The 24,145-nt window shown below is 52.9% G+C and overlaps 2 protein-coding genes across 7 annotated transcripts in view; one reads left to right on the top strand and one right to left on the bottom strand.

The window, feature by feature from the left end:
- LOC116243432 (uncharacterized) overlaps window positions 1-24,145 on the top strand; it is a 284,197-nt gene that overhangs the window by 108,825 nt on the left and 151,227 nt on the right. The window lies entirely within an intron of this gene.
- LOC149913267 (uncharacterized) lies at window positions 6,896-11,192 on the bottom strand. Of its 3 annotated transcripts, none has more exons than XM_090130267.1 (8): window positions 10,998-11,192; window positions 10,301-10,678; window positions 9,654-9,719; window positions 9,253-9,312; window positions 8,621-8,692; window positions 8,153-8,245; window positions 7,585-7,732; window positions 6,896-7,319 (listed from the first exon to the last, which is right to left on the bottom strand). In XM_090130267.1, exons 2-8 carry the CDS (start codon window positions 10,485-10,487, stop codon window positions 7,157-7,159), a joined length of 789 nt encoding a protein of 262 aa, XP_089986393.1. In that variant the 5' UTR covers window positions 10,488-10,678; window positions 10,998-11,192; the 3' UTR covers window positions 6,896-7,156. The 3 variants fall into 3 exon arrangements, with proteins under 3 accessions (XP_089986393.1, XP_089986391.1, XP_089986392.1); XM_090130265.1 differs by having other exon boundaries at window positions 10,301-10,708; window positions 10,998-11,188; XM_090130266.1 differs by lacking the exon at window positions 10,998-11,192 and having other exon boundaries at window positions 10,301-10,856.

Below are 24,145 nucleotides of genomic sequence, written 5' to 3'. Positions count from 1 at the left end.
AAACCCTATTAAGCACTGTACAGCAAAAGGCAGGTGTTCAAACCGTGCCCCAACCATTTAGCTTCTTCAGAAGAACTGAGGTTTCTCCACCAGAGGGATCATATTGGTTTCTTCTGTTCAACTGTTTTACGCTGTTGTCTTTGCAGAAGTCCCTGTGGCAAAATAAATTCCCCCGTTTAAGTTTTGTTTATCTTGATTTTCTGGACAGCTTCACCTTTAAATCCCCCGCTGGACTAGTAACTTCCCATTCATTGTTGTTTACTGGTCCTTTAATACGGCTGGCGTGCGTCCATCCTTTTTCTGCAGTTCGAACTGCTGTATTGGTAGTTAAAAGCACCAAATAAGGTCCCTCCCAACGGGGCTGTAAAGTGGCTTCTTTCCATGATTTTATAAGAACCCAATCTCCTGGTTTAACCTGGTGTAATCTAATATCAAGGGGAGGCCTTTGGGTCATCTGACCTTTTTCCCACAACCCTTGTCTATATCTCATTAGTTCACTGATATAGATATTAATGGTCTTATCTATGATACTGGGATGATCAACAGGAACCCCTGCATCGTAGGGCATTCCATATAACATTTCGAAGGGAGATATTCCTATATCGGCCCTAGGTTGCGCCCTAATGTTTAATAATGCTAAAGGAATGCACCTTATCCACGAGAGTTTGGTTTCTAATGTTAGTTTAGCCAATTGCTTTTTCAGCTCTCCATTCATCCGTTCCACCCGTCCCGAGCTTTGGGGATGCCAAGGAGTATGTTCTTCCCATTTCATTCCCAAGGCTTCCGCCAGGTTCTTTATAATTTTAGATGTCAAATGGGGGCCTTGATCAGAGTCGATAACTTCAGTGACTCCATATCTAGGGATTATTTGTTCTAAAAGGACCTTCACCACGGTTTGGGCAGTTGCTCTCGAGGTAGGGAAGGCCTCAATATAGTGGGTAAGGTGGTCCACAATGACTAAGACATATTTGTAACGTCCTACTTTGGGAAGTTCCGTGAAGTCAATCTGGACTCGGGAGAATGGTCTTACTGCTAAGGGTCTTCCACCCATGGGGACCCGCCTTTGTACGGCTCTATTAATCTTCAAGCATATGGGACATCCTTGAGTGATCTTTTTCGCTAAATCGTGAAGGCCTATAGTCATATACTTGGTAGCAAAGTGATCTACCAGACCTTGGCTTCCCCAATGGGTTTGTTTATGTAGATTGGTCAAAATATTAAAGGCTATCGATTTTGGTAGGACTTCCCTTCCATCTGATAGATACCACTTCCCTTCCTCACTTTTAGTTACTTCCATTTGGGTAAGTTTCTGTTCTTCCTTGGGGGTGAACACGAGAGGTGCTAGTCTTAGTTCCGTACGCCGTGGTTCTCCTTCTGTTAGTACTAATATACGCAAAGCAGCTTGTTTAGCCTCTTGGTCTGCCATGTTATTTCCCCGTGTCTTATAGTCAATTCCTTTTTGATGGCCCCTTAAATGTACTACGGCTATTTTAAGCGGTCCCCTTAATGCTTGTAACACTTCTCTTATTAATTCCTGGTGTATTAAATCTTTCCCTTGGGAGTTAATTAATCCCCTCTCCTCCCAGATTTTTCCAAAGGTGTGTATTACTCCATAACTATATTTAGAATCGGTATATATTGTTCCTGATTTTCCTTCCAGCCTTCTCAAGGCCTGTAGGACTGCATATAAGCTCACAGGCTTGTGCTGACCAAGAGGGACTCAGTGGTCCAGATTCCAGTACCCTCAACGTTTTCCCGTTTATCAGTGCATATCCTGATTTCCTTTTTCCATCTATTACCCTAGAAGACCCATCCACAAAAATTCTTTCTCCTTCATCTAATTCTTCCTCTTCTAGATCTGGTCTAATCTTTGTTTGATTTTCTATAGTTTGGAGGCAATCATGTAATAGTTGTGATTCCTCGGGTCGACCATATAGAAATTGTGCAGGGTTCTGCAGGCTAGTAGTTTCGAGGGTTAAATTCAGTGCCTCTAGCAAAATACCCTCGTATTTCAACAAACGAGAGTCTGAGATCCACTTTTCAGCTTTTTGTTGTAAAACACTTTGGATATTGTGGGGAGACAACACCCTTATATCGCTATTAAAGGTAATTTTCCTAGCCTCTTCTACTAGAACAGCACATCCCACTATTGCCTGCAGACAAGTGGGCCATCCGCTACTCACTGGGTCTAATAGTTTTGAAAAGTACCCTATAGGCTTTTTCTTCCCAGCCCATTCCTGGGTCAAGACCCCATAGGCTGTCCCGTCATCTACATTGATAAACAAATAGAAAGGTCTCTTAAGATCAGGAAGGCTCAAAACAGGGGCATTGATTAGATCTTCTCGCAATGCCTGCCACTTCCTTTCATCATCTTCGCCCCAAGTTACCCATCCCTCTGGGGTTAACTTTTGATATAAAAATTTTACCTTCCTACTGTAGTTCTCAATCCATTGCCTACAATATCCTACTAGCCCCAATATTTGTCTTATCTGTCTTTTACTTTGGGGAGGTGGCAAGGATAATATCCCTTTTATTTTTTCTTGATCTATCTTCTTTTCCCCTTTATTAATATAGTGACCTAAATACCTGACTTCTTCTTCTACAAACTGTAATTTTGTCTTTGAAACTTTGAGGCCTTTTAACCCTAGAAAACTGAGAAGTTTGATACTTTCTTCTCTAACCCGTTCCTCCTCTTTTCCTGCAATTAGCAAGTCATCCACATACTGGATAAGGGTGATTTCTGGAGCTGGTTGATATTCTTGTAAAATCTGTTCTAGGGCCTGCCCGAATAAATTTGGGGATTCGGTAAAGCCCTGTGGTAATACTGTCCACCTCAACTGTTGTTTCCTCCCTGTGTCCGGGTCTTCCCATTCGAAGGCAAAATAATCCCGGCAAGACTCATCTAGGGGGCAGGCCCAGAATGCATCTTTTAAATCAATTACACTATACCATAAATTTTCAGGGCCTAATTTGCTCAACAGGGTGTAAGGATTAGCAACTACAGGGAAGCGAGAAATGGTTCTTTTATTTATTTCTCGCAAGTCATGTACCAGGCGATACGTGCCATTAGGCTTTTTAACCGGCAACATGGGAGTATGGAATGGGGACATACAGGGTCCCAATAACCCTTGCCTTATGAGTCTTTCTATTTCTGGCTTTAGGCCTCTCCTCCCTTCCAGCGAGATGGGATACTGTTTTATTTTTATAGGGGTGGAAGAGGACTACGGCGATCAGAACGGGGGAACTGGAAGGGAGGGGGGCAGGGGGGGGGGTGTAACCCCGGGGGGCGCACAGAGGGACGGGGGGGGTGGGCGATCAGCGGCAGGGGGAGGGGGGGAGGGCAGCGAAAGACACGGGGTGGGGGAGGCGGCGAGACGCAGGGCAGCCGCCCCCGCCGAGGGAAGCCCCGAGCAGCACGGAGACCCCGCGGGGCCGAGGCAGAGCGGCACGCGGCCCCCCCGCCGCGGCGCCCCCCGAACACCCACCTGTAGGAGCCGAGGCGGCGCCCGGAGCCCCGAGGCGCCCCGCCCCGCTTCCGCACGGCCGCCTCCTCGGGTCGCGGCGTGATGACGTCACTCGGCGGGGACGGCGCGGCGCCGTAGCGACGGACCGGCGCCGAGGCGCTGAGGCGCTGAGGCGCTGAGGCGCCGTCGCCGTGGCGACGCCGTCGAGCGGCAGCGCTCCTGCGGGAGCCGCGCCGAGACGTGCGGCGTCTCCGGCTTCCCCAGCATCGCTGTCTCCAGGCCGATTCCGAGCTGCTGGCGCTTCTTGAAAGCCGAGCGCGCATCTCTGCCCGGTTTTCTCACGGCTCCTGCGGCGGCATCTCTGGCCGCTTTCTCCTCCAAGGAAGAACCGAGCGGTGGCCCGGCCGGGCTCGGTGCGTGGGATGTGAGAAGGGCACAGCCCGGAGCAGGACCTGAAGAACGAGCTCAGCTCACCGCTGGCGCGTGTTCTGTAGTCCCCCGGGTGCTGCAGAGCTGCGCTGGACTCGCTGAGCAGCACGGCGTGGTGCGGGGATGTAAGAGCACACAGGTGCTCGGTAGACTTGCTGGGGCAGGGAGCTCTCACTGATGCTAAACTTGCTGAAACGAAGTGGCTCGTTCAGGACACGTGCCTGAAACAAATGCTGGTTCTCTAGGCAGAGCAGCCGGACAGACCTGTCAGCACTGGGAATTAAGCACGGCAGTGAGATGAGGCCAGTGATGCGTTCATGTAAGAGCAAGAGGTGCTTTGGAATGCCTTTATGGCTGCACAGCTCCTCGGGAAGCAGTTACACCTGCCGGCTCAATAAGAGCTGTCCCTTAGATGCTGTGCTGTGCAGCTGTGGAGCCCTTGCCCACCTGCACTGCATCTTTTAGATGCGTCATTGAGAGGAATTGAACCAGCGAGACTTCAGGGCTGAGCTCTAGGAATGGAAACTCCCTCAACTTTTGGAAGAGACCGGGTTTCTAAGGTCTTAAGACCTGGAGCTGGCAGAGCACACCCCTCTCTGCCTTTCCCCCGACTGGTTTTTGGGAGACAGCACATGGACACCCCTACAAGAAGTCTCAGGGTGTTTCCTTCTGACGCTCTTATTAGGGAAGTAAGAATACATTCCTGGCTCCATTCTGCTCTTGTGTCAGAAGGCAGAGATTTAAGCTGCCTAAAAGCACTTTTCCACAGAGGTTCCCACAGAAAGAAGGCATCCAACGTCTTCCTGTAGCTACGGAGACTCTGACTTCTCAACCCTTTCCAGGTATGTTTTACTGCCTCTTTCCACATTCAGAAATGGCAGCTGTGCAGAAAAACATGCAGCAGGTCCTGCAGTGTGGGCCAGCGGGGAGTTTTACCCCGTCTCCTCCCTGATGTCAATCTGAAGTGATGTCCTTTAGTCTTCAGTATAACAAAAACATTCTGTGACCGTGCTTGAAGACAGTCTCTAATGGATGTTCTTCCCTGGTCAGCTGGCTGCCTTAGTTTGGGCCCTGATGGCAATGATGTGGTGATGGCAAGCTTAGTTCTGCTGTTTTCTCCTTGTCAGAATACTCTGACTTTTGAAGGAAGCAGCTTCTTGTTTCCTGCCTTCCTGCCTTCCTGCCTTCCTTGCTTCCTGCCTTCCTGCCTTCCTGCCTTCCTTGCTTCCTTCCTCCCTTCCTTCCTGCCTTCCTGCCTTCCTTGCTTCCTTCCTCCCTTCCTCCCTTCATCCTCCTTCCTTCCTCCCTTCCTCTTTATTTTAATTCATTTGGAATATCTATATTCCATACAGATGTTTTAAAAATCATCATTTGTAGTGCTGAAAACTTTTTTAGAAAACAGTTAAAAAGGTATGATAAGGATGTTAAAGAAAGAACCCTCTGTGGTGTTGACCAGGGATGAACATAAAAACAGCTCCCAGTAAATGTACAGGCAGCTGATGTGACTGCCTCTGTCCTCAGCAGCTTGCTCAAAGGAACCCCACAAAGCATTTCAGCGCTGGGCTGCTGAGGGAAGCTGTCAGAAGAGGAGCACTGTGTCCTCTTGCAGAGGACCGGGATGCTTTTACAGCCGACTGACTGACGGCTGCTTTGGTTGTGGCCACAGCTCCTGAGGAGTGCAGCAGTGCTGAGAGCTGAGAGGAAACAGGGGAATGTTGCACCTCCTGGAGGATGCTGAGAAATCAGTGGCCTAGGGCAGGTGCTGGAGAGGAGCTGCAGGGTGCTGTCATGGCAGCTGGGCACTGCTGGCAGCACAACGGACTGTGCCTCTGCTAAGGCGACTGCAGTCACAGAGCGAGCAGTGACAGCAGGCATACGAGGCTTGCAGCACTGCCTTCCTCCCATCTCTCTCCACTTTCAGATTCTCGGCCCAGCCCACAAAGCAAAATGAAGTAGAGGAGGGAGGAAATGTGCTCATAGTTCTTGCTTGGTTCCTATTGCAGAGCAAATGATTGCCTGCTGTCCGGTAAAGCTCACGCAGAAGCACTGATGCTTTTGCATAATGAACTGCCACCCTTGTCCCCTGCCCGAGCCGGGACGTAGGGCACCCGCAGCCTCTGGGCAGCCTGGGCCAGGGCCTCGCTGCCTCTGGGGGAGGGATTTCCTCTACACATCGACCTCAGTTCCCACTCTTGGAGTTCAAAGCCATTCCCACACGACCTGTGGCTGTCTGCCAATGCCAAGTGGCACACAAGGTCTGGCAGTGGACCATGACAACAGTACAGCGTGGACAACTGTGATGGTACTTTCTATTTATTGGCACAGCACAGGCTGGAAAGCCCCGGTTGATGCCAGCTGTGGTTCTCTGGCTGTCAGATGATGCCCCCAAACCCACACACGGGGTGCTCCCAGCTCCTGACTGATGGTGGAGAAGTGGGAGGGCAGAAGTGATGCTGGGGGAGGAAGGGGCGGGGTCAGGGGGCCGCTGTGCCTGTCATACTTCCCCCAGGCAGTGGTTTGACAGGTGTTACGTGATGCCCCCCCTGAGGGGGCCGCTCCCACCTCTTGATGGATGGTGGAGAGGAGTGGGAGGGCAGAGGTGTTGCTGGGAGGGCTGGGGGCTGCAGGGCCTGATATGCTTCCCCCTGGCATTCTGGGTGGTTTTTGGGGTCTTGGATAATGGCCCCAAACTGGGTGTTGGATAATGACCCCGAAGTGACGACCTACGGGGCCACTCGCACCTCCTGAAGGATGGTGGAGGGGAGTGGGAGGGTGGTGATGATGCCCAGGGGACGGGCCAGTTGGCTTCCCCCAGGCAGCGCTTGTCTGTCGGCTGGACAGTGTCCCCAAGTCTACACTCTGCTGGGCTCACTTCCATCCCCTGATGGATGCTGGAGGGGAGAGCGAAGGCAGAGGTGGTGCTGGGGGCTGCCAGGCCTCTCAAGCTTCCCTGAGGATGTGGCTGCCGCCAGGCTGACACCCTGAGGGACCGCTCCCGACCCCCGAAGGATGGTGATGGGGGACGGGGGGGGGGTCTTGATGCCCAGGGCGGCTGGGGGGCTGCTGGGCCTGTTGCTCATCCGCCAGGGTGCCGTTGTTTGGGTGCCGGCCGATGAGCACAAGTTTCCAAGCCAAGGGGGTTCCTCCCGTCCCCTGAAAGATGGCGGTGGGGGACGGGGGGTGGTGTTAATGCCCCCCGGGCTGCAGAGCCTGGGCTGGTGGGCTGTGGGGCCCGAGGCGGGGGCAGCTGAGCCTGGCTGCTGTCAGGTCTGGCAGGGGCCGCCCTGGTGGTGCCATCCGGCCGCTGGGCAGGTGGTCACGGCCGTTGGCATCATGTCCATCTGCCAGGCCCCTTGAGGAGAGCAGGACGAGGGCAAACTGTGGCCGCGGACATCGTGCTGGGCTCCATCAGCTGCAGCGAGGCGCCTGCGGAGAGAGGAATGTGCTGAGGGCACAGGAGAGCCCCTGCTCTCCTTCCTCAAAGGCAAAGAGCCTGTTTCAGGCCCAGCACTAAGAATGGGCTGCAGGAACGGCCGTGCCAATTCAAACATCTGATAGCGTAAATCTCAGACCACGTTAGCCAACAACTAACCGGCCTCTGTGCTGCTGGAACTACAAGTGCCTCCGGGCTCACAGCAGCCGCACAGTAAAGAGTTGGGCAGGATGGGGGTGGGGGTGAACAACAACTCACTGGTTTCTCTGCCTCCATCGCCGGATAAGCAGACAGAACGTTATCATGGCTGCCAGCATGGAAACCAGGAAAGCTGCAGTCAGTGCCAGGCAGGACTTCAGTAACACTTGATCTTCTGTGGTGTCTGCACGTCCTTCATCTTCCACACCTGGAGGAACAATGTGCTCACTGCTGTGTCTCGTGCCCTACTGGCAGTCTCACAAGAGGTCTGACATGGCCAAAAATGTTGTCTTGCATTTTGTTGGCCTCCAGGAACACGTGAAAATCCTCGGGCTGCAATGCTTCCCTGATTCCAGCGAAGCAAAGGGAACTCCCTAAGGCGCTGCACATCAAGGCACTCTGGAACCTCTTTTTGGCCTCTCAGCTTTGTTTACACTCTGGCTCTGCCACGGTCCAGACCCTCCCGGGCCATGGATTTGCTCCTTCTTCTCCATCACGCTCTAAGACTCCTTTTGCACTCGCCCACCCTCACCTCCTGAGGCTGGGTAGTTGTCTGACTAAATCTCACTAGAGCAGAAGGAGAGCGTGTGGATCTGTTTAATCAGGGTACAGACAGAAATACACTCACCACGTGCTTCCTTCTTCATGATTCTCATCAATAAATGGGACAGTCTCTTGGAATATTTTCCATCTATCCATGCCACTTTCCATCCGCCAGGACCTTAACAGAAAGCATTAAGATAAATCTCAGAGAAACAAAGCATTGAACTGAGCGGTCTCTTCGGTGAAGTCAACAAAGACAACAGCCACCCTGGGATGCCTGTGGGGCTCCAGCACAGGAAGCGGCCGAGGATTTGGCACAGCCTTCCCTGGAAGCAATTCTGCACCCAAAGCATGAGGAGAACTTCCCACCACACACTACAATCTACACAGCTGCACAAGAGCATCACTGAAGAGCAGATGGTGCCAGGGGATCGTGTGAGGACAGGGCACGCACATGCAGCTGTGCATTCTCACTCACACCTGCAGACATGCCTGGCTGACAGCAGGACTGTGAGCTGGCATCTCTCAAAGGAAGCAAAAACTCACGGCATACCAATACGAGTTGCTGGGGCTTCTGTCCTGGAGCTCAGCTGGGAAGCTGGAGACCATTCGACTCCACCCGCACCTGTACACAAACACAGAGCAGCTCCTGTCAGACATGGCCAGGTACTTGTTCAGACTGCAATGCCAGGTTTGCTCCACAGCGCTCTTCTCTCCCTGCTACACAGCAGCAGCTGGCAAATAGCTGCTGGGTGCCTGCAGCAGCACCGTGCCAGTCCAAGAAGGAACCATGTGTGGAACTGTCTGCAGAAGGGAAGGGGCTGCAAGGGGAAGGGAAGATCTAAAGGCCCTTTCCTTTGGGATAGCCCATCGGAGGCTTATGGAGCAGATTATGCTGAGCCTTTGGCAAGACACTGCTTACAGGCGCAGCTGTAAGGAGAAACATTGCCATGGTGTGTTGTGATCTCTCTCTTCCTTAGGGACCTGCAGTGACTGGAAGGGGCTCAGCTGACGACGTGGCACCCAGGCTTGGGTCGAAAGTTGCCAAGCTGGAGAGGTGGGCAGTTGGCTGGCACCCAGGCTTCTTGTGGAGTAGAAATCACCGGGCAGCGAAACGCTGAAGCCTTCCTGAACTACCACAACCACATATGAGCAGAGAGCGTGAGATGAAGGCTGGTGACTTACCCCTGGCATCCAGCCCAGGCTCAGGACCAGGATTCGGCTCTGGTAATTCACCAAGAGGACCTGCAGGCACAGAGGTGATCAGACACAAGTGAGGAGAGCTTCCACTGCACCTTGGGGCCTGGGGTTTTTTTCTGCAGTGACCTGCGAGGACTGGCTGCAGGTCAGGGAATGACATGGCCCAAACAGCAAACGTAGAGGTTCTCTCCTCCAAAAAGTGGCAAGGGCTGCCTTCCCACAGATACGTGACAACTCTCCAAATAAAGAAATACTCAGGACTGATCTGTGTACAGCCTTTGAGGCACAAAGAGACTTGAAAGACCCTTGGAGGTTCCTGAGTACCCAAATAAACTATGACGGCACGAACTTTTCTGCCTTCAAGGAAGCAGACACTCACAACTTACCTCTGGGTTTCCCCTGAGGCACAAAAGTAGTCATCGCCCGACCGTCTGCATATGGAGCACCATCATCTAGAATCAAGAACAGAAGAGGGATGTTCCCATGGCATGTTGTCATCTCCTCCCTTAGTGATGGGGGAGGGCTCAGCTAATGGGATGGCAGACTCAGGCCGTGACTGCCAAAGCTACAGGGTGACCTGGAGCCTGGCACTGGGCAGCTTCCCGAAGCTCTCCAGGCCATGTGCGACAGCGCTCCGGGACCGTGTGGAAGAGCACACCAAGTAAAGACACCTGAAGCCATCTGGGCTCCAGCCGGGGGTCTCTGCTGGGAACCAGGATTCATCTATGGGGAGCACCGGGAAGCCGGAGCAGAAATGCTCCCGCTTTTCCCAGCACACATCTTCTGAGCTCCCCCTCGGTCACCCCCGGGCGAAGAGCGTGCTCAGCCAGCAGCAGAGCCACGGCCCGGCACGGCTGGAGCCAGCCCTGCAGAGCACTGCTTCCTCACGCCCTCGCCCGGCTCCTGCGCTGCTGCCTGTCCCCCCATCCCAACACCCCCACGGAAGGCAGCCCCAGGGCAGCACACGGGGACAAGAGCCCGGAGCTCTCGCCCTCGCCGCCACTCGGTTTTGGCCCCATCTCTGCCCACCCACCTGCTGCTGGCGCTCGCCACGGAGCAGCACAAGTCTCCTGGGAACATATGGCCATGAGGAGGAGGAGGAGAGCAAGGCGGGCAGGGGCCGTGGCCCCCCACACTCGTGCCATGCTGCCACCACCACCGCTGCAGCCACAGCGAGTGCTGCTGGGCGGCACAGAACGCCTGGGGCACACGCTGAGCATTGTGAGCTCACGGCACCAGGCGGGGCGTTGTGACCCCACGTCCCCACGATGCACATCTGTTCCGCCACCAGGGCCAGCTTCCCCCTGGGCTTGCTGTGTGTGCTGTCGTGCTGGGGAGGATTCCCAGGCATCTAGAGCAGCAGGAGACCACTGATGTCACATGGACAGCACGGAAATGGGGAATGGCTCGGCTGGGAGGGGACATTAAAGAGACAGAGACGCTGTCAAAGGAGAAAGAAAATCACTTCAGTGTTGTTTTGACTGCTTCATGCAGATCCAGAGATTCACTTTTCTCTTTTAATGCCCAAACAGAAGCCGGTTCTTCAGTGACATTTCCCCTTCAACCCTCCCACCCCACCCACTCTCCCCTCCCCTCACCCCTACCTCTCATTTTCTCCTTCCTCTCCTCTCCCCTCTCCTCCCCTCCTTCGCTTTCCCTCCCCTCCCCTCCCCTTCCCCCTCTTTTCTCCCTTTCCCCTCCCCTTCCCCCTTGCCTTCTGCCAAACTTACCTCTCCTGCTCTTCACTGAATTCTTCTGGATTCCCTTGCCTTGCTTTCCTTTGCAACGCTATGCATTGCTCTCTCCATATTTCTTGCCAGCCATTCTTTTCTTAGCTCTTATTCTTCACTTTTTACTTGGCTTTTTTCTTCTATTCTCTTTGCCTTTCTTCTCTTTTCTTCTTTTAGTCCTTTTTTTTCTATTTTCATATATTGTTTTCTATCTCTTCTTTTTTTCTTTCTCCTTTTCTTCTTTTCTTTTTCTTTTTTTTTTTGGTCTTTTTTTTTCATTAAATGCTTTTTTCTTTTTTCTTTTTTTTTCTTTTCTCTTTTTTAATTTATTTTTCTGCTCTCTTTTCATTTTTTTGTTTTCTCCTCTTTTTATCTTTTTTCTTATTTTTATTACATATTCTTTTTTCTTTTCCATTTTCTTTCTTATTCCTATTTTTCTTTTTTCTATTTTTCATCTTTTTTCTTTTCTTTTTTCTTTTTTTTCGTCATTTCCTTGAATCTTTTTTTCTTTTTTTTTCCCCTCTTTTTAATTATTTTTTCCTTATTTTTCCTTTTTTTTTCCTTTTCTCTTTTTTTTCTGATTTTAATCATAAGTTTTCCTTTAACCCTCCCCTCAACCCCCCCTCCCCTCCTCTTCTCCCATCCCCTCTTTTCTCCCTTACCCTCACCTCCCTTGCCCCTCCACTTCCCCCTGCCTTAGCCTACCATTACCTGCCTGCCCTTCACTTACCTTCTCCTCACTTCCTTCTTCTTCATGCTCTTGGCTTTTGCTGCTATTCACACCAAATCTCAACACTTGCCTGCTCTGCTTGCTGCTCTGCCAAGTGCCTCTCAGCTCTGCTCACAACTTCACGCCCACTGCCTGCCCTTCTCTATTCCCCTCTCGTGCCCTTCAGGCTTCTGCTCCCCTTGCTGAGCAAGCCCGTGCCCGGTAGCTCCCCTTCAACCTCCTCCGCCCTTTGCCTTCCTCCAAGAGATGCTTGCTTCTGGCCAGCACTCCTGCCCGCTGCCTAGCCCACAGCCCGCATCTCCTGGGGAGACAGCAAGGTGGCCTGGAGCTGCCCACACCTCCTCCCGGGCACGGCTTCTCAGCTTTGCTTCAAGCCCACAAAAAACCCCAAGGAGCTCCTCTTACCTTTGGGCTCAGCTGCTTCTCCTCCCCCAGCCCCCTAAATCCCTCCCCGTAGCTCTCCCCAGCCCCTCCCACCCCCCAATGCTCCCTATAGCACCGTGTCCCCCCGTTACCCCCTCACAGCCCTCTGCTGCCCTAAATCCCGCTGTACCCACCCCTATCGCCCCATGTACCCCGATACCACAGCCGCTGCAGCCCCGCCTGCCTCCCTATCCCCCCCCCGCCTTCCCAGCCCCTCAGCCCAGCAGGCTTCCTTCCCTGTCCCGGTGCCGCTCTCCGTCCCTCCCGGCTCCGGCTCTGCTGTGCTCAGTACCGCTCCCGTCGTGCCGCGGTTCCGTCTCGGTGCTGCCCGGACCGCTCCGGCGCGCAGCGGCGGTGCGGGGCGGCCCGGGCTGCGGGAGCGCCGCCGCCTGAGGGGAGAAGAGCTCTGAGCCGGCTGTTAACGGCCGCTCCCGCGCGCCGCGCCTCAGCCAATCGGAGCCGGCGGCGCTGCCGCTGACCAACGAGAGCCCGAGTGCGGGAGGGACCGGCACCTGACCAATGACAGCCCGGGGGCCGGACGGACCGGCACCTGACCAATGACAGCCCGGGGGCCGGACGGACCGGCACCTGACCAATGACAGCCCGGGGGCCGGACGGACCGGCACCTGACCAATGACAGCCCGGGGGCCGGACGGACCGGCACCTGACCAATGACAGCCCGGGGGCCGGACGGACCGGCACCTGACCAATGACAGCCCGGGGGCCGGACGGACCGGCACCTGACCAATGACAGCCCGGGGGCGGTGCGGCGTGGCGCGGCGCTGTTGGTGGGAGGAGCGCGGGCAGGGGGCGGGGCCTCGGGGTGCGCCCTACTGCTATGGGGGTGGGAGATGGGACTGGGATTGACAGGTGGGAGATGGGGTTGGGATGTGGGGTTGGGAGCGAAGTTTGGAACTGGGCTTGGGAGCTGGGGTTGGGATGTTGGATGTGCATTGGGATGTGAAATGTAGGGTTGGGGTGTGGGGATATGGATATGGGGTGGATATGGAATGGGAGATAGGAAAATGGAATACATATGGGATGGGCTTGGGATGGACATGGGACCAACACTGAAGAAGGTGGGATGGATTGGGGATGAAATAGGGACGCGGGATGGGATCGGGATGATAGTGGCATGGGATAAGTAGATGGAATGGACATGGGATGCGTGTGGGGATAAGGATTCGGAATGGATATGGATATAGGGTTAGGGATGGGGATAGGATGTGGGGGTATGGATACGGGATGGGTTTGAGATGGCTGTGGGGTGGATATGATGGATATGGGATGGGATAAAGTTGTGGGATACGGACGAGGGATGGCTACGAGATGGGGCTGTAGTGGTTATGGGGCCATAGGGGCGATGGGGCCAGGATGCTGCAGTGACCTCTGTCCCCAGAGTTTACCCCCAGTGTGACACATGGAGCCCCACAGCCGCTCCTCTGCCCTTTATCACTTACATGGGGAGGACATCCCCCAACCCCCATGATCAAAAATAAACCTTAATTAGAAAAGTGAGGGGTGTCAACCCCGCCCCATGGGAACAATGTTTTCTGTGGCGTCTCCAGAGGGCTGCCCCAAACTCTGGGGGGTGTTCACAACTCTAGGATATGACACCACCAGGGTGCCATGAAGGTGTCCCAAGCTTTGGGGTGTGACACAGGGATGTCCCCAGTTTTGGTGGTGTGACATTGTCATGTGGTGTTCCCACTTCCCCGCGAAGTCCTCCAGGTGGTCACGGTGTCCCCAGCTTCGGCTCAATGTCCCCAGGGCTTTTTTTGTTCCCTCTGCATGACGGTGACACCCGGCGCCAGCTGCCAGGAGTGACGCCCAACGGTGATGACACCGCATCACGGCTGTGCCACGCTGGTGTCACACAGTCCCCTCTGGTGGTGGCACAGAGGTCACCACCGTGCGTGTCCCCGTCCTCATGGCAGACGATGGTGACAGCACCAGAGGACTCCGGTGTCACCGGATCCTGCGGTAGGCAGGTCTGGAGGGGTGACAAACAACAGTGAGAGGCTCAATGACAGCATGGTGACAACGTGGTGCCGCCTGTGCCTGCCCCCATGTGATGGTCAGAGTGCAGGGAAGGGTGTCACCCGTTAGATGGTGACGCACAAGTGATGGTGACACCAGATGACGGTAACAACAGTGACAGCCAGGGATGGGGACACTGCGTCACGGCTGTTCCACATCGAGGGCATCCTGTGTCACGGCGTCACCTGAAGACAGTGACACTCAGTGACACCCAATGGCATCCAGTGAAGGTGACACCCAACGATGGTGACACCAGCGAGCCCATGTCACACCTGCACCAGACCCCACGTGTCCCCTGACTGTCCCCAGCCCCCCTCCCTGTACCCCTCCTCATCACCTCTTCAATGAGGATGGCACCGTGCTGAAGTTGTGCCACCATGGCAGGGGGGACAGACATGGACAGCCAGGTGACAGCGTCCAGGAGCTGTAGGACGCTGATGGGGCTCTCGAGGTACGTTGGTACGGCCCCAGGTTCCACGGTTACGGTGACAGTGAGAACTTCGGGGACAGGTGGTTGTCCGGTGTCACCCGGTGGCCCTGGGGGGAGTTGTTTCCGTGGGGCTTTGCACAGGGATTGGTGGGAACCATCCATTTCTGAAAGGAAGTGGCAAAAAAAAAAAAAAAGAAAAGTGACAGAGTATTGATTTCAACGGAAACAGACATTTTTGGGGGCAATCCCACGGGGGACAAAGAGTGTGTTACTATGTGAGGTTGTCCTCAAAATCCCCTTTGGAGACCTCTGGAGGACTCCAGGAACCCGTGGGGACCCCAAGACACCCATGGGACATCTCCAGACCCTTCCAGAAGACAATAGGACCCTCTGAACCCACCTGAGGACCCCCCCACATTCCACAGGATCATTCTGGGACGTCTGCAGACCCTTCTGGATGAGTCCAAGGACCCCCTGCATCAATTTGAGGACCCCCTGGACCCTCCAAGTCCTCTCTGGGACATCCCCAGAGATGTGTCTGATGACGGGATGACTCCAGGACCACTCAGACCCACATGAGGACTCTCTGGACCCTACCAGACTCTACTGGGACATCTCCAGATCATCCCAGTGGCTCCTTGGAGCTCCTGGACCCATCCTGGGAGCTTCCAGATCCTTCCAGGGCCCCCCAGGACCATTCTTGGGACCCCCTGGACACCCTCAGGATCCCTCTGGGACATCTCCTGATCCTTCTGTATGAATCCAAGGACACCTTGGACCCACCTGGGGACCAACTGGATGCCCCAAACCCCTCTACAACATCTCCAGATTCTTCTGCATGCCTCCAGGGCTATATGGGGGGGGGGCTCGTGGGGAATCTATGAGGGGAAAGGTGTGAGTGGGGCTCCGGTGAGGTGGAAAGAGGGTCTGGAGGTGGAGAAAGGTTGGAAGGGGAAACTGAGGGATTGTGGAGGGCTTCTATGGCGTGGAAAGGGGCTCTGAGGATGGAGAGCGGGGGTTGTGAGGGGGAAAAGAGCAGAACGAGACTTCTGTGAGTGGAAAGGGTCCTGGGGATGAAGGGGTACGTTGTGCAGGGGAACTTGAGGGGTGGAAAGGGGGCTTTTGTAGGGCAGAAAGGGGGGTCTGGGAGTGGACGGGGGGTTGTGTGGGGGAAAAAAGGGGTGAGTTGGGTCTCTGTTGGGAGGAAAAGGGGTCTAGGAATGGAGAAGGGGTGGCAGAGGAAATCTGGAGGGTTGTGGGGGGCTTCTATGGGGTGGAAGGGGAGTCTGGGGGACACCTTAGGGAAATAGTGGGGGGGAGGAGAGTGGGATGTCTATGGGGTCGAAAAAGAGTCTGGGGGGAAACTTAGTGGCTTGTGGGGGGGAAAGGGGTGAACAGAATTTCTACAAAGCAGGAAGAGCATCTGGGGGTGGATGGAGGGGTGGGAGGGAAGAGCCAGGGGTTGTGCGAGGCTTCTATGGGGTCTGGCTGAGGGGGATTGGAGGTCAAAATGAGGGAATGACTGCAGGGGTCAGGGAGGAGCGCACCGGGGGTACAGGGGACTCTAGGGGTCAGAAAAAGGGGCCAGGAGGTGGGAGGAGAAGGGAGGACACGGGACCCTGGGGGTCAAATCGAGGGGAATGGGGGGTGGTAGGAGACTCTGGGGATCAGAATGGGGGAAGTGGAGGGGAGGGGCACCGGGGGGAGGAGAGGGGGTTCGGGGGTCAGATAGAGGAGACTGGGAAAGGGGGGGGACTCTAGGGAACAGAATGGGGAGACCGGTGGGAGGGTGGGGGGACACCAGGGATCAGAACGGGGGACTGGGGGGGGATGAGGGATCGGGGGGGGGGACGACCCGGGGATCAGAATGGGGGAGGCACAGAGGGGAGGGGTGGAAGAGGACTACGGCGATCAGAACGGGGGAACTGGAAGGGAGGGGGGCGGGGGGGGGGGTGTAACCCCGGGGGGCGCACAGAGGGACGGGGGGGGTGGGCGATCAGCGGCAGGGGGAGGGGGGGAGGGCAGCGAAAGACACGGGGTGGGGGAGGCGGCGAGACGCAGGGCAGCCGCCCCCGCCGAGGGAAGCCCCGAGCAGCACGGAGACCCCGCGGGGCCGAGGCAGAGCGGCACGCGGCCCCCCCGCCGCGGCGCCCCCCGAACACCCACCTGTAGGAGCCGAGGCGGCGCCCGGAGCCCCGAGGCGCCCCGCCCCGCTTCCGCACGGCCGCCTCCTCGGGTCGCGGCGTGATGACGTCACTCGGCGGGGACGGCGCGGCGCCGTAGCGACGGACCGGCGCCGAGGCGCTGAGGCGCTGAGGCGCTGAGGCGCCGTCGCCGTGGCGACGCCGTCGAGCGGCAGCGCTCCTGCGGGAGCCGCGCCGAGACGTGCGGCGTCTCCGGCTTCCCCAGCATCGCTGTCTCCAGGCCGATTCCGAGCTGCTGGCGCTTCTTGAAAGCCGAGCGCGCATCTCTGCCCGGTTTTCTCACGGCTCCTGCGGCGGCATCTCTGGCCGCTTTCTCCTCCAAGGAAGAACCGAGCGGTGGCCCGGCCGGGCTCGGTGCGTGGGATGTGAGAAGGGCACAGCCCGGAGCAGGACCTGAAGAACGAGCTCAGCTCACCGCTGGCGCGTGTTCTGTAGTCCCCCTGTTATCGATAAAATAATGGTCCAAAGGTTAAGGAGCCAATAATTGAATTTATTAATTATAAAGAACAAAGAACAAAGAGGCAATGCAGCGCTGGGCGACAGGGGACTCTGCGTTCCTCCAACTGCCGCGAGGTTTGAACCGGTCCCGGTCCTTTTATGCAGTTCGTCTTCCGTATTCGTGTCCTCCCGCATTCCTATCGTGGTGTACTCTGCGCATGATCCGGTTGTTGCTAGGGGGTCTTATTCTGCCTTTTGGTGGTCGTATGGGTTGAAGTAAGTAGTCTTCCTCCGTGTCCTTTTCTTGACCCCTTCTGGTGATTCCCATTTATGGTATGCTACCCGTATAGGCGAATTTTATTGGTACACACTGCGAGAATATCCCGCACGAGAGCAAACCAGAGAACAGGCCATGGCATGCCGAGGAAGCGCCCGACATTGGGAAGGCCTGACATCATCCCCCAGTGCTCTTTGTTTAACGATAACAACTTTAAAGAAAATCACCGTATCAATAGAACAAGGAGAGCACCGAGACACCTTGGAAACAACAGGATGACTACTGACTGGCACCAGATAACAAACAAATTAACAAGTAAATGGCAAATGTCAGCCTTCTGATAAGACCGCAAACCTGGAGCACCCAACCAGTGGGGAAGCAGGGCAGGAGGAATGCAAGGGGGAGAAAACAGGGTATACAGGCTGCCATGTTGTGTCCATAGGGGCGCTCCCGCTGGCGGGACGCCCGCCACTGCAATCGTGAATAAATTCTGCTTTTATCAGGGATACCGTCCTGACAAAAATTCTAAGCTTATTAGCTCTGGACAAACATTCTTGCTTTTTGACAATTTCCCCCCTTTTCTTTTATCGTTGAATGTTTGTCCTCCAATTTTTTACAATCCTCCTTTTATGATTATGGAATATCACACTCTCTCCATTTACAATTTCTCTATTTCCCTCTGCGGCGTCGTTTGCATTAAGATTAGCAATTTCGTGGTGTCAAACCGCTTCTTTATCAGTTGTGATAAATATTTAATTATACATGGTCCAAATATTAGCCCCAGAATAATCGTGATCAAGGGTCCAGCCAGAGCAGACAGTAAAGCAGTGAGCCATGGTGATACGTTAAGCCAACCCTCATACCAGGATCTTCCTATTTCCCTATCCCTTTTTCGTTGTTCCAATCTTTTACGAAGTTCAGCCATGGAATCTTTAACTACCCCGGTATGATCAACAAATGAACAACATTCTTCTTGGAGTGCTATGCACAGTCCTCCTTCTTTTAGGAATAGGAGGTCTAATCCTCTTCGATTTTGTAATACCACCTCTGACAATGATTTGACCGAAGTTGTCAACTTATCAATTGATTGTTCTATTCTGTCTAGATCTTCATCTACAGCTTGTTGTAAACCCTGTTTCTCAGTATTTTTGACGAGTGAGGCTATGCCGGTCCCGGCACCCACACCTCCAGCAATCAAGAGGGTTGCTAAAGTAATTGTTGTTATAGGCTCTCTTTTCTGTCTGGTGAGGCTCCCCTCCAGTTGATACATAACCTCTTCATCAGAATGATACATTAACCGTGGGATAAGTACTACTTGTATACAAAATTCAAATCTATTAAATACCTCTAATGATATACATGGTGTCATTCCGACGTCTGAACATACCCACTTTGCACCTGCTGTGGGGATTAACCATTTAAATTTTGCATTCGTTTTGTTTGCTATTCTACTTCTAGATATTGTGCTGTTACAAAGACTTTTATATTGTTCTGGTACGGTTCCAATACACTTTCCTTTCCCTGTGACATGCTGTATAGTCAACCCCTGGGTGTAATTACTATTCCATGGGCACGCAATAGGATTCGTTCCATTATTCCATGTGACCCTGCCTAGTTCCCCTATTGCCTCATAATAAGGTGGTCTAACACTATAGCACAACCAACATTCGTTAGTTAAGTTTGGTTGTGTTTTATTCAGGGCGGCATATGCAGCTTGCATAATGCCCCATAGTGGATCACTGAGTGTAGGTGGCTTTGTCTTATACCTTCGACCTTTACTATTAGGGGTAATTATCGATGTAGGAACAGCAGGTGGCGGGGTTCTTTTGGTAGAAGGGGGTGGTGCCAAAACTATATTTGGGCCCATAGGCAGTGGGGAATCATGTGGCATACTTCTTTTTGCTATTCTAAATATACCACCTCTATCTGGACCCTCCTCCCAAAATCTGATTCCCCACATCCTTCCCACTAACCACACATCATCTCTAGGGTTTCTAATTGTTATATTGAGTACATCACAACAGGTACAAATGCCTCCCCGTCCGAAACCTCCTTGTGAGCATTGGGGTAAGGCAGGGGTACAACTCGTGGAATCCCATCGTATTTCTATATGAGGGTCACTGGGAGACATTGGCCATCCGGATGCCCATGTTTCACAACCCCAATACCCACAAAAATAATGATTAGGTAAGTTACACCAATTCCGTCCTCTATTAGAGGCAGGGCAAACGTAAACCTCCGAACACCCCCTGCCCGATCCCATTATCAGATCATCCATTGGGATAGTGAAATTTACACTGGTTTGGTTTGTACAGGTTTGTAAGGGGCGGTCCGGTTGTTGTATATTAAATAATTCCCATATCATGGGCTCGTGTGGATTGCTGGCCTGTACCCCTGGGAGTAGAACAGATGTACAGACCAAAATGATTGTCTTTGGGGTCAAGTATCGTTCCTTCACCCGAGGTCCATCTCTGCCTCGCCTGTCAACTGGGTTGCAGCCAGCTACAGGGGTCTTTATCTTCTCGGCAGCAGAGGACCTACTCGAAGGTGGACTTTTCCCCATCACAGTCTGTTTTATTCACTATTGAATCCCTTGGGGTAATCTAGGCCCTTGTCCACAGAGTGTCTCTGGAGTTTGATTCCGGAGCCTTTTCAACAATCGGCCAACCCTTACAGCCGTGTACCCGTTGTATTCAGGGCAGGCTTGGTAGGCTGATCTCACTTAGTGTTCCGTTTCTATCCGTAAACGCAAACCCCTTTTCCACACTTAACAACTTTCCACAAAAAATACCAAATTAGTGACAAGATTAATGCTATTACAAACCCTATTAAGCACTGTACAGCAAAAGGCAGGTGTTCAAACCGTGCCCCAACCATTTAGCTTCTTCAGAAGAACTGAGGTTTCTCCACCAGAGGGATCATATTGGTTTCTTCTGTTCAACTGTTTTACGCTGTTGTCTTTGCAGAAGTCCCTGTGGCAAAATAAATTCCCCCGTTTAAGTTTTGTTTATCTTGATTTTCTGGACAGCTTCACCTTTAAATCCCCCGCTGGACTAGTAACTTCCCATTCATTGTTGTTTACTGGTCCTTTAATATGGCTGGCGTGCGTCCATCCTTTTTCTGCAGTTCGAACTGCTGTATTGGTAGTTAAAAGCACCAAATAAGGTCCCTCCCAACGGGGCTGTAAAGTGGCTTCTTTCCATGATTTTATAAGAACCCAATCTCCTGGTTTAACCTGGTGTAATCTAATATCAAGGGGAGGCCTTTGGGTCATCTGACCTTTTTCCCACAACCCTTGTCTATATCTCATTAGTTCACTGACATAGATATTAATGGTCTTATCTATGATACTGGGATGATCAACAGGAACCCCTGCATCGTAGGGCATTCCATATAACATTTCGAAGGGAGATATTCCTATATCGGCCCTAGGTTGCGCCCTAATGTTTAATAATGCTAAAGGAATGCACCTTATCCACGAGAGTTTGGTTTCTAATGTTAGTTTAGCCAATTGCTTTTTCAGCTCTCCATTCATCCGTTCCACCCGTCCCGAGCTTTGGGGATGCCAAGGAGTATGTTCTTCCCATTTCATTCCCAAGGCTTCCGCCAGGTTCTTTATAATTTTAGATGTCAAATGGGGGCCTTGATCAGAGTCGATAACTTCAGTGACCCCATATCTAGGGATTATTTGTTCTAAAAGGACCTTCACCACGGTTTGGGCAGTTGCTCTCGAGGTAGGGAAGGCCTCAATATAGTGGGTAAGGTGGTCCACAATGACTAAGACATATTTGTAACGTCCTACTTTGGGAAGTTCCGTGAAGTCAATCTGGACTCGGGAGAATGGTCTTACTGCTAAGGGTCTTCCACCCATGGGGACCCGCCTTTGTACGGCTCTATTAATCCTCAAGCATATGGGACATCCTTGAGTGATCTTTTTCGCTAAATCGTGAAGGCCTATAGTCATATACTTGGTAGCAAAGTGATCTACCAGACCTTGGCTTCCCCAATGGGTTTGTTTATGTAGATTGGTCAAAATATTAAAGGCTATCGATTTTGGTAGGACTTCCCTTCCATCTGATAGATACCACTTCCCTTCCTCACTTTTAGTTACTTCCATTTGGGTAAGTTTCTGTTCTTCCTTGGGGGTGAACACGAGAGGTGCTAGTCTTAGTTCCGTACGCCGTGGTTCTCCTTCTGTTAGTACTAATATACGCAAAGCAGCTTGTTTAGCCTCTTGGTCTGCCATGTTATTTCCCCGTGTCTTATAGTCAATTCCTTTTTGATGGCCCCTTAAATGTACTACGGCTATTTTAAGCGGTCCCCTTAATGCTTGTAACACTTCTCTTATTAATTCCTGGTGTATTAAATCTTTCCCTTGGGAGTTAATTAATCCCCTCTCCTCCCAGATTTTTCCAAAGGTGTGTATTACTCCATAACTATATTTAGAATCGGTATATATTGTTCCTGATTTTCCTTCCAGCCTTCTCAAGGCCTGTAGGACTGCATATAGCTCACAGGCTTGTGCTGACCAAGAGGGACTCAGTGGTCCAGATTCCAGTACCCTCAACGTTTTCCCGTTTATCGGTGCATATCCTGATTTCCTTTTTCCATCTATTACCCTAGAAGACCCATCCACAAAAATTCTTTCTCCTTCATCTAATTCTTCCTCTTCTAGATCTGGTCTAATCTTTGTTTGATTTTCTATAGTTTGGAGGCAATCATGTAATAGTTGTGATTCCTCGGGTCGACCATATAGAAATTGTGCAGGGTTCTGCAGGCTAGTAGTTTCGAGGGTTAAATTCAGTGCCTCTAGCAAAATACCCTCGTATTTCAACAAACGAGAGTCTGAGATCCACTTTTCAGCTTTTTGTTGTAAAACACTTTGGATATTGTGGGGAGACAACACCCTTATATCGCTATTAAAGGTAATTTTCCTAGCCTCTTCTACTAGAACAGCACATCCCACTATTGCCTGCAGACAAGTGGGCCATCCGCTACTCACTGGGTCTAATAGTTTTGAAAAGTACCCTATAGGCTTTTTCTTCCCAGCCCATTCCTGGGTCAAGACCCCATAGGCTGTCCCGTCATCTACATTGATAAACAAATAGAAAGGTCTCTTAAGATCAGGAAGGCTCAAAACAGGGGCATTGATTAGATCTTCTCGCAATGCCTGCCACTTCCTTTCATCATCTTCGCCCCAAGTTACCCATCCCTCTGGGGTTAACTTTTGATATAAAAATTTTACCTTCCTACTGTAGTTCTCAATCCATTGCCTACAATATCCTACTAGCCCCAATATTTGTCTTATCTGTCTTTTACTTTGGGGAGGTGGCAAGGATAATATCCCTTTTATTTTTTCTTGATCTATCTTCTTTTCCCCTTTATTAATATAGTGACCTAAATACCTGACTTCTTCTTCTACAAACTGTAATTTTGTCTTTGAAACTTTGAGGCCTTTTAACCCTAGAAAACTGAGAAGTTTGATACTTTCTTCTCTAACCCGTTCCTCCTCTTTTCCTGCAATTAGCAAGTCATCCACATACTGGATAAGGGTGATTTCTGGAGCTGGTTGATATTCTTGTAAAATCTGTTCTAGGGCCTGCCCGAATAAATTTGGGGATTCGGTAAAGCCCTGTGGTAATACTGTCCACCTCAACTGTTGTTTCCTCCCTGTGTCCGGGTCTTCCCATTCGAAGGCAAAATAATCCCGGCAAGACTCATCTAGGGGGCAGGCCCAGAATGCATCTTTTAAATCAATTACACTATACCATAAATTTTCAGGGCCTAATTTGCTCAACAGGGTGTAAGGATTAGCAACTACAGGGAAGCGAGAAATGGTTCTTTTATTTATTTCTCGCAAGTCATGTACCAGGCGATACGTGCCATTAGGCTTTTTAACCGGCAATATGGGAGTATGGAATGGGGACATACAGGGTCCCAATAACCCTTGCCTTATGAGTCTTTCTATTTCTGGCTTTAGGCCTCTCCTCCCTTCCAGCGAGATGGGATACTGTTTTATTTTTATAGGGGTGGAAGAGGACTACGGCGATCAGAACGGGGGAACTGGAAGGGAGGGGGGTGGGGGGGGTGTAACCCCGGGGGGCGCACAGAGGGACGGGGGGGGTGGGCGATCAGCGGCAGGGGGAGGGGGGGAGGGCAGCGAAAGACACGGGGTGGGGGAGGCGGCGAGACGCAGGGCAGCCGCCCCCGCCGAGGGAAGCCCCGAGCAGCACGGAGACCCCGCGGGGCCGAGGCAGAGCGGCACGCGGCCCCCCCGCCGCGGCGCCCCCCGAACACCCACCTGTAGGAGCCGAGGCGGCGCCCGGAGCCCCGAGGCGCCCCGCCCCGCTTCCGCACGGCCGCCTCCTCGGGTCGCGGCGTGATGACGTCACTCGGCGGGGACGGCGCGGCGCCGTAGCGACGGACCGGCGCCGAGGCGCTGAGGCGCTGAGGCGCTGAGGCGCCGTCGCCGTGGCGACGCCGTCGAGCGGCAGCGCTCCTGCGGGAGCCGCGCCGAGACGTGCGGCGTCTCCGGCTTCCCCAGCATCGCTGTCTCCAGGCCGATTCCGAGCTGCTGGCGCTTCTTGAAAGCCGAGCGCGCATCTC

The sequence above is a fragment of the Phasianus colchicus genome, chromosome 39 (assembly GCF_987193195.1).
Source record: "Phasianus colchicus chromosome 39, bPhaCol1.hap1.1, whole genome shotgun sequence".
NCBI lineage: Eukaryota > Metazoa > Chordata > Aves > Galliformes > Phasianidae > Phasianus > Phasianus colchicus.
Note: the sequence above shows the minus strand (reverse complement) of the source record. Positions and strands in the feature narration are given on the sequence as shown.

Coding starts and splice junctions, on each gene's coding strand:
- LOC149913267 (XM_090130267.1), bottom strand. CDS start 10,487: ATGCTCAGCGTGTGCCCCAGGCGTTCTGTGCCGCCCAGCAGCACTCGC. Junction 8,693..9,252: donor GCCTGGGCTGGATGCCAGGG/GTAAGTCACCAG, acceptor GTTTGTGTACAG/GTGCGGGTGGAGTCGAATGG. Junction 7,733..8,152: donor CATGAAGAAGGAAGCACGTG/GTGAGTGTATTT, acceptor TTGTTCCTCCAG/GTGTGGAAGATGAAGGACGT.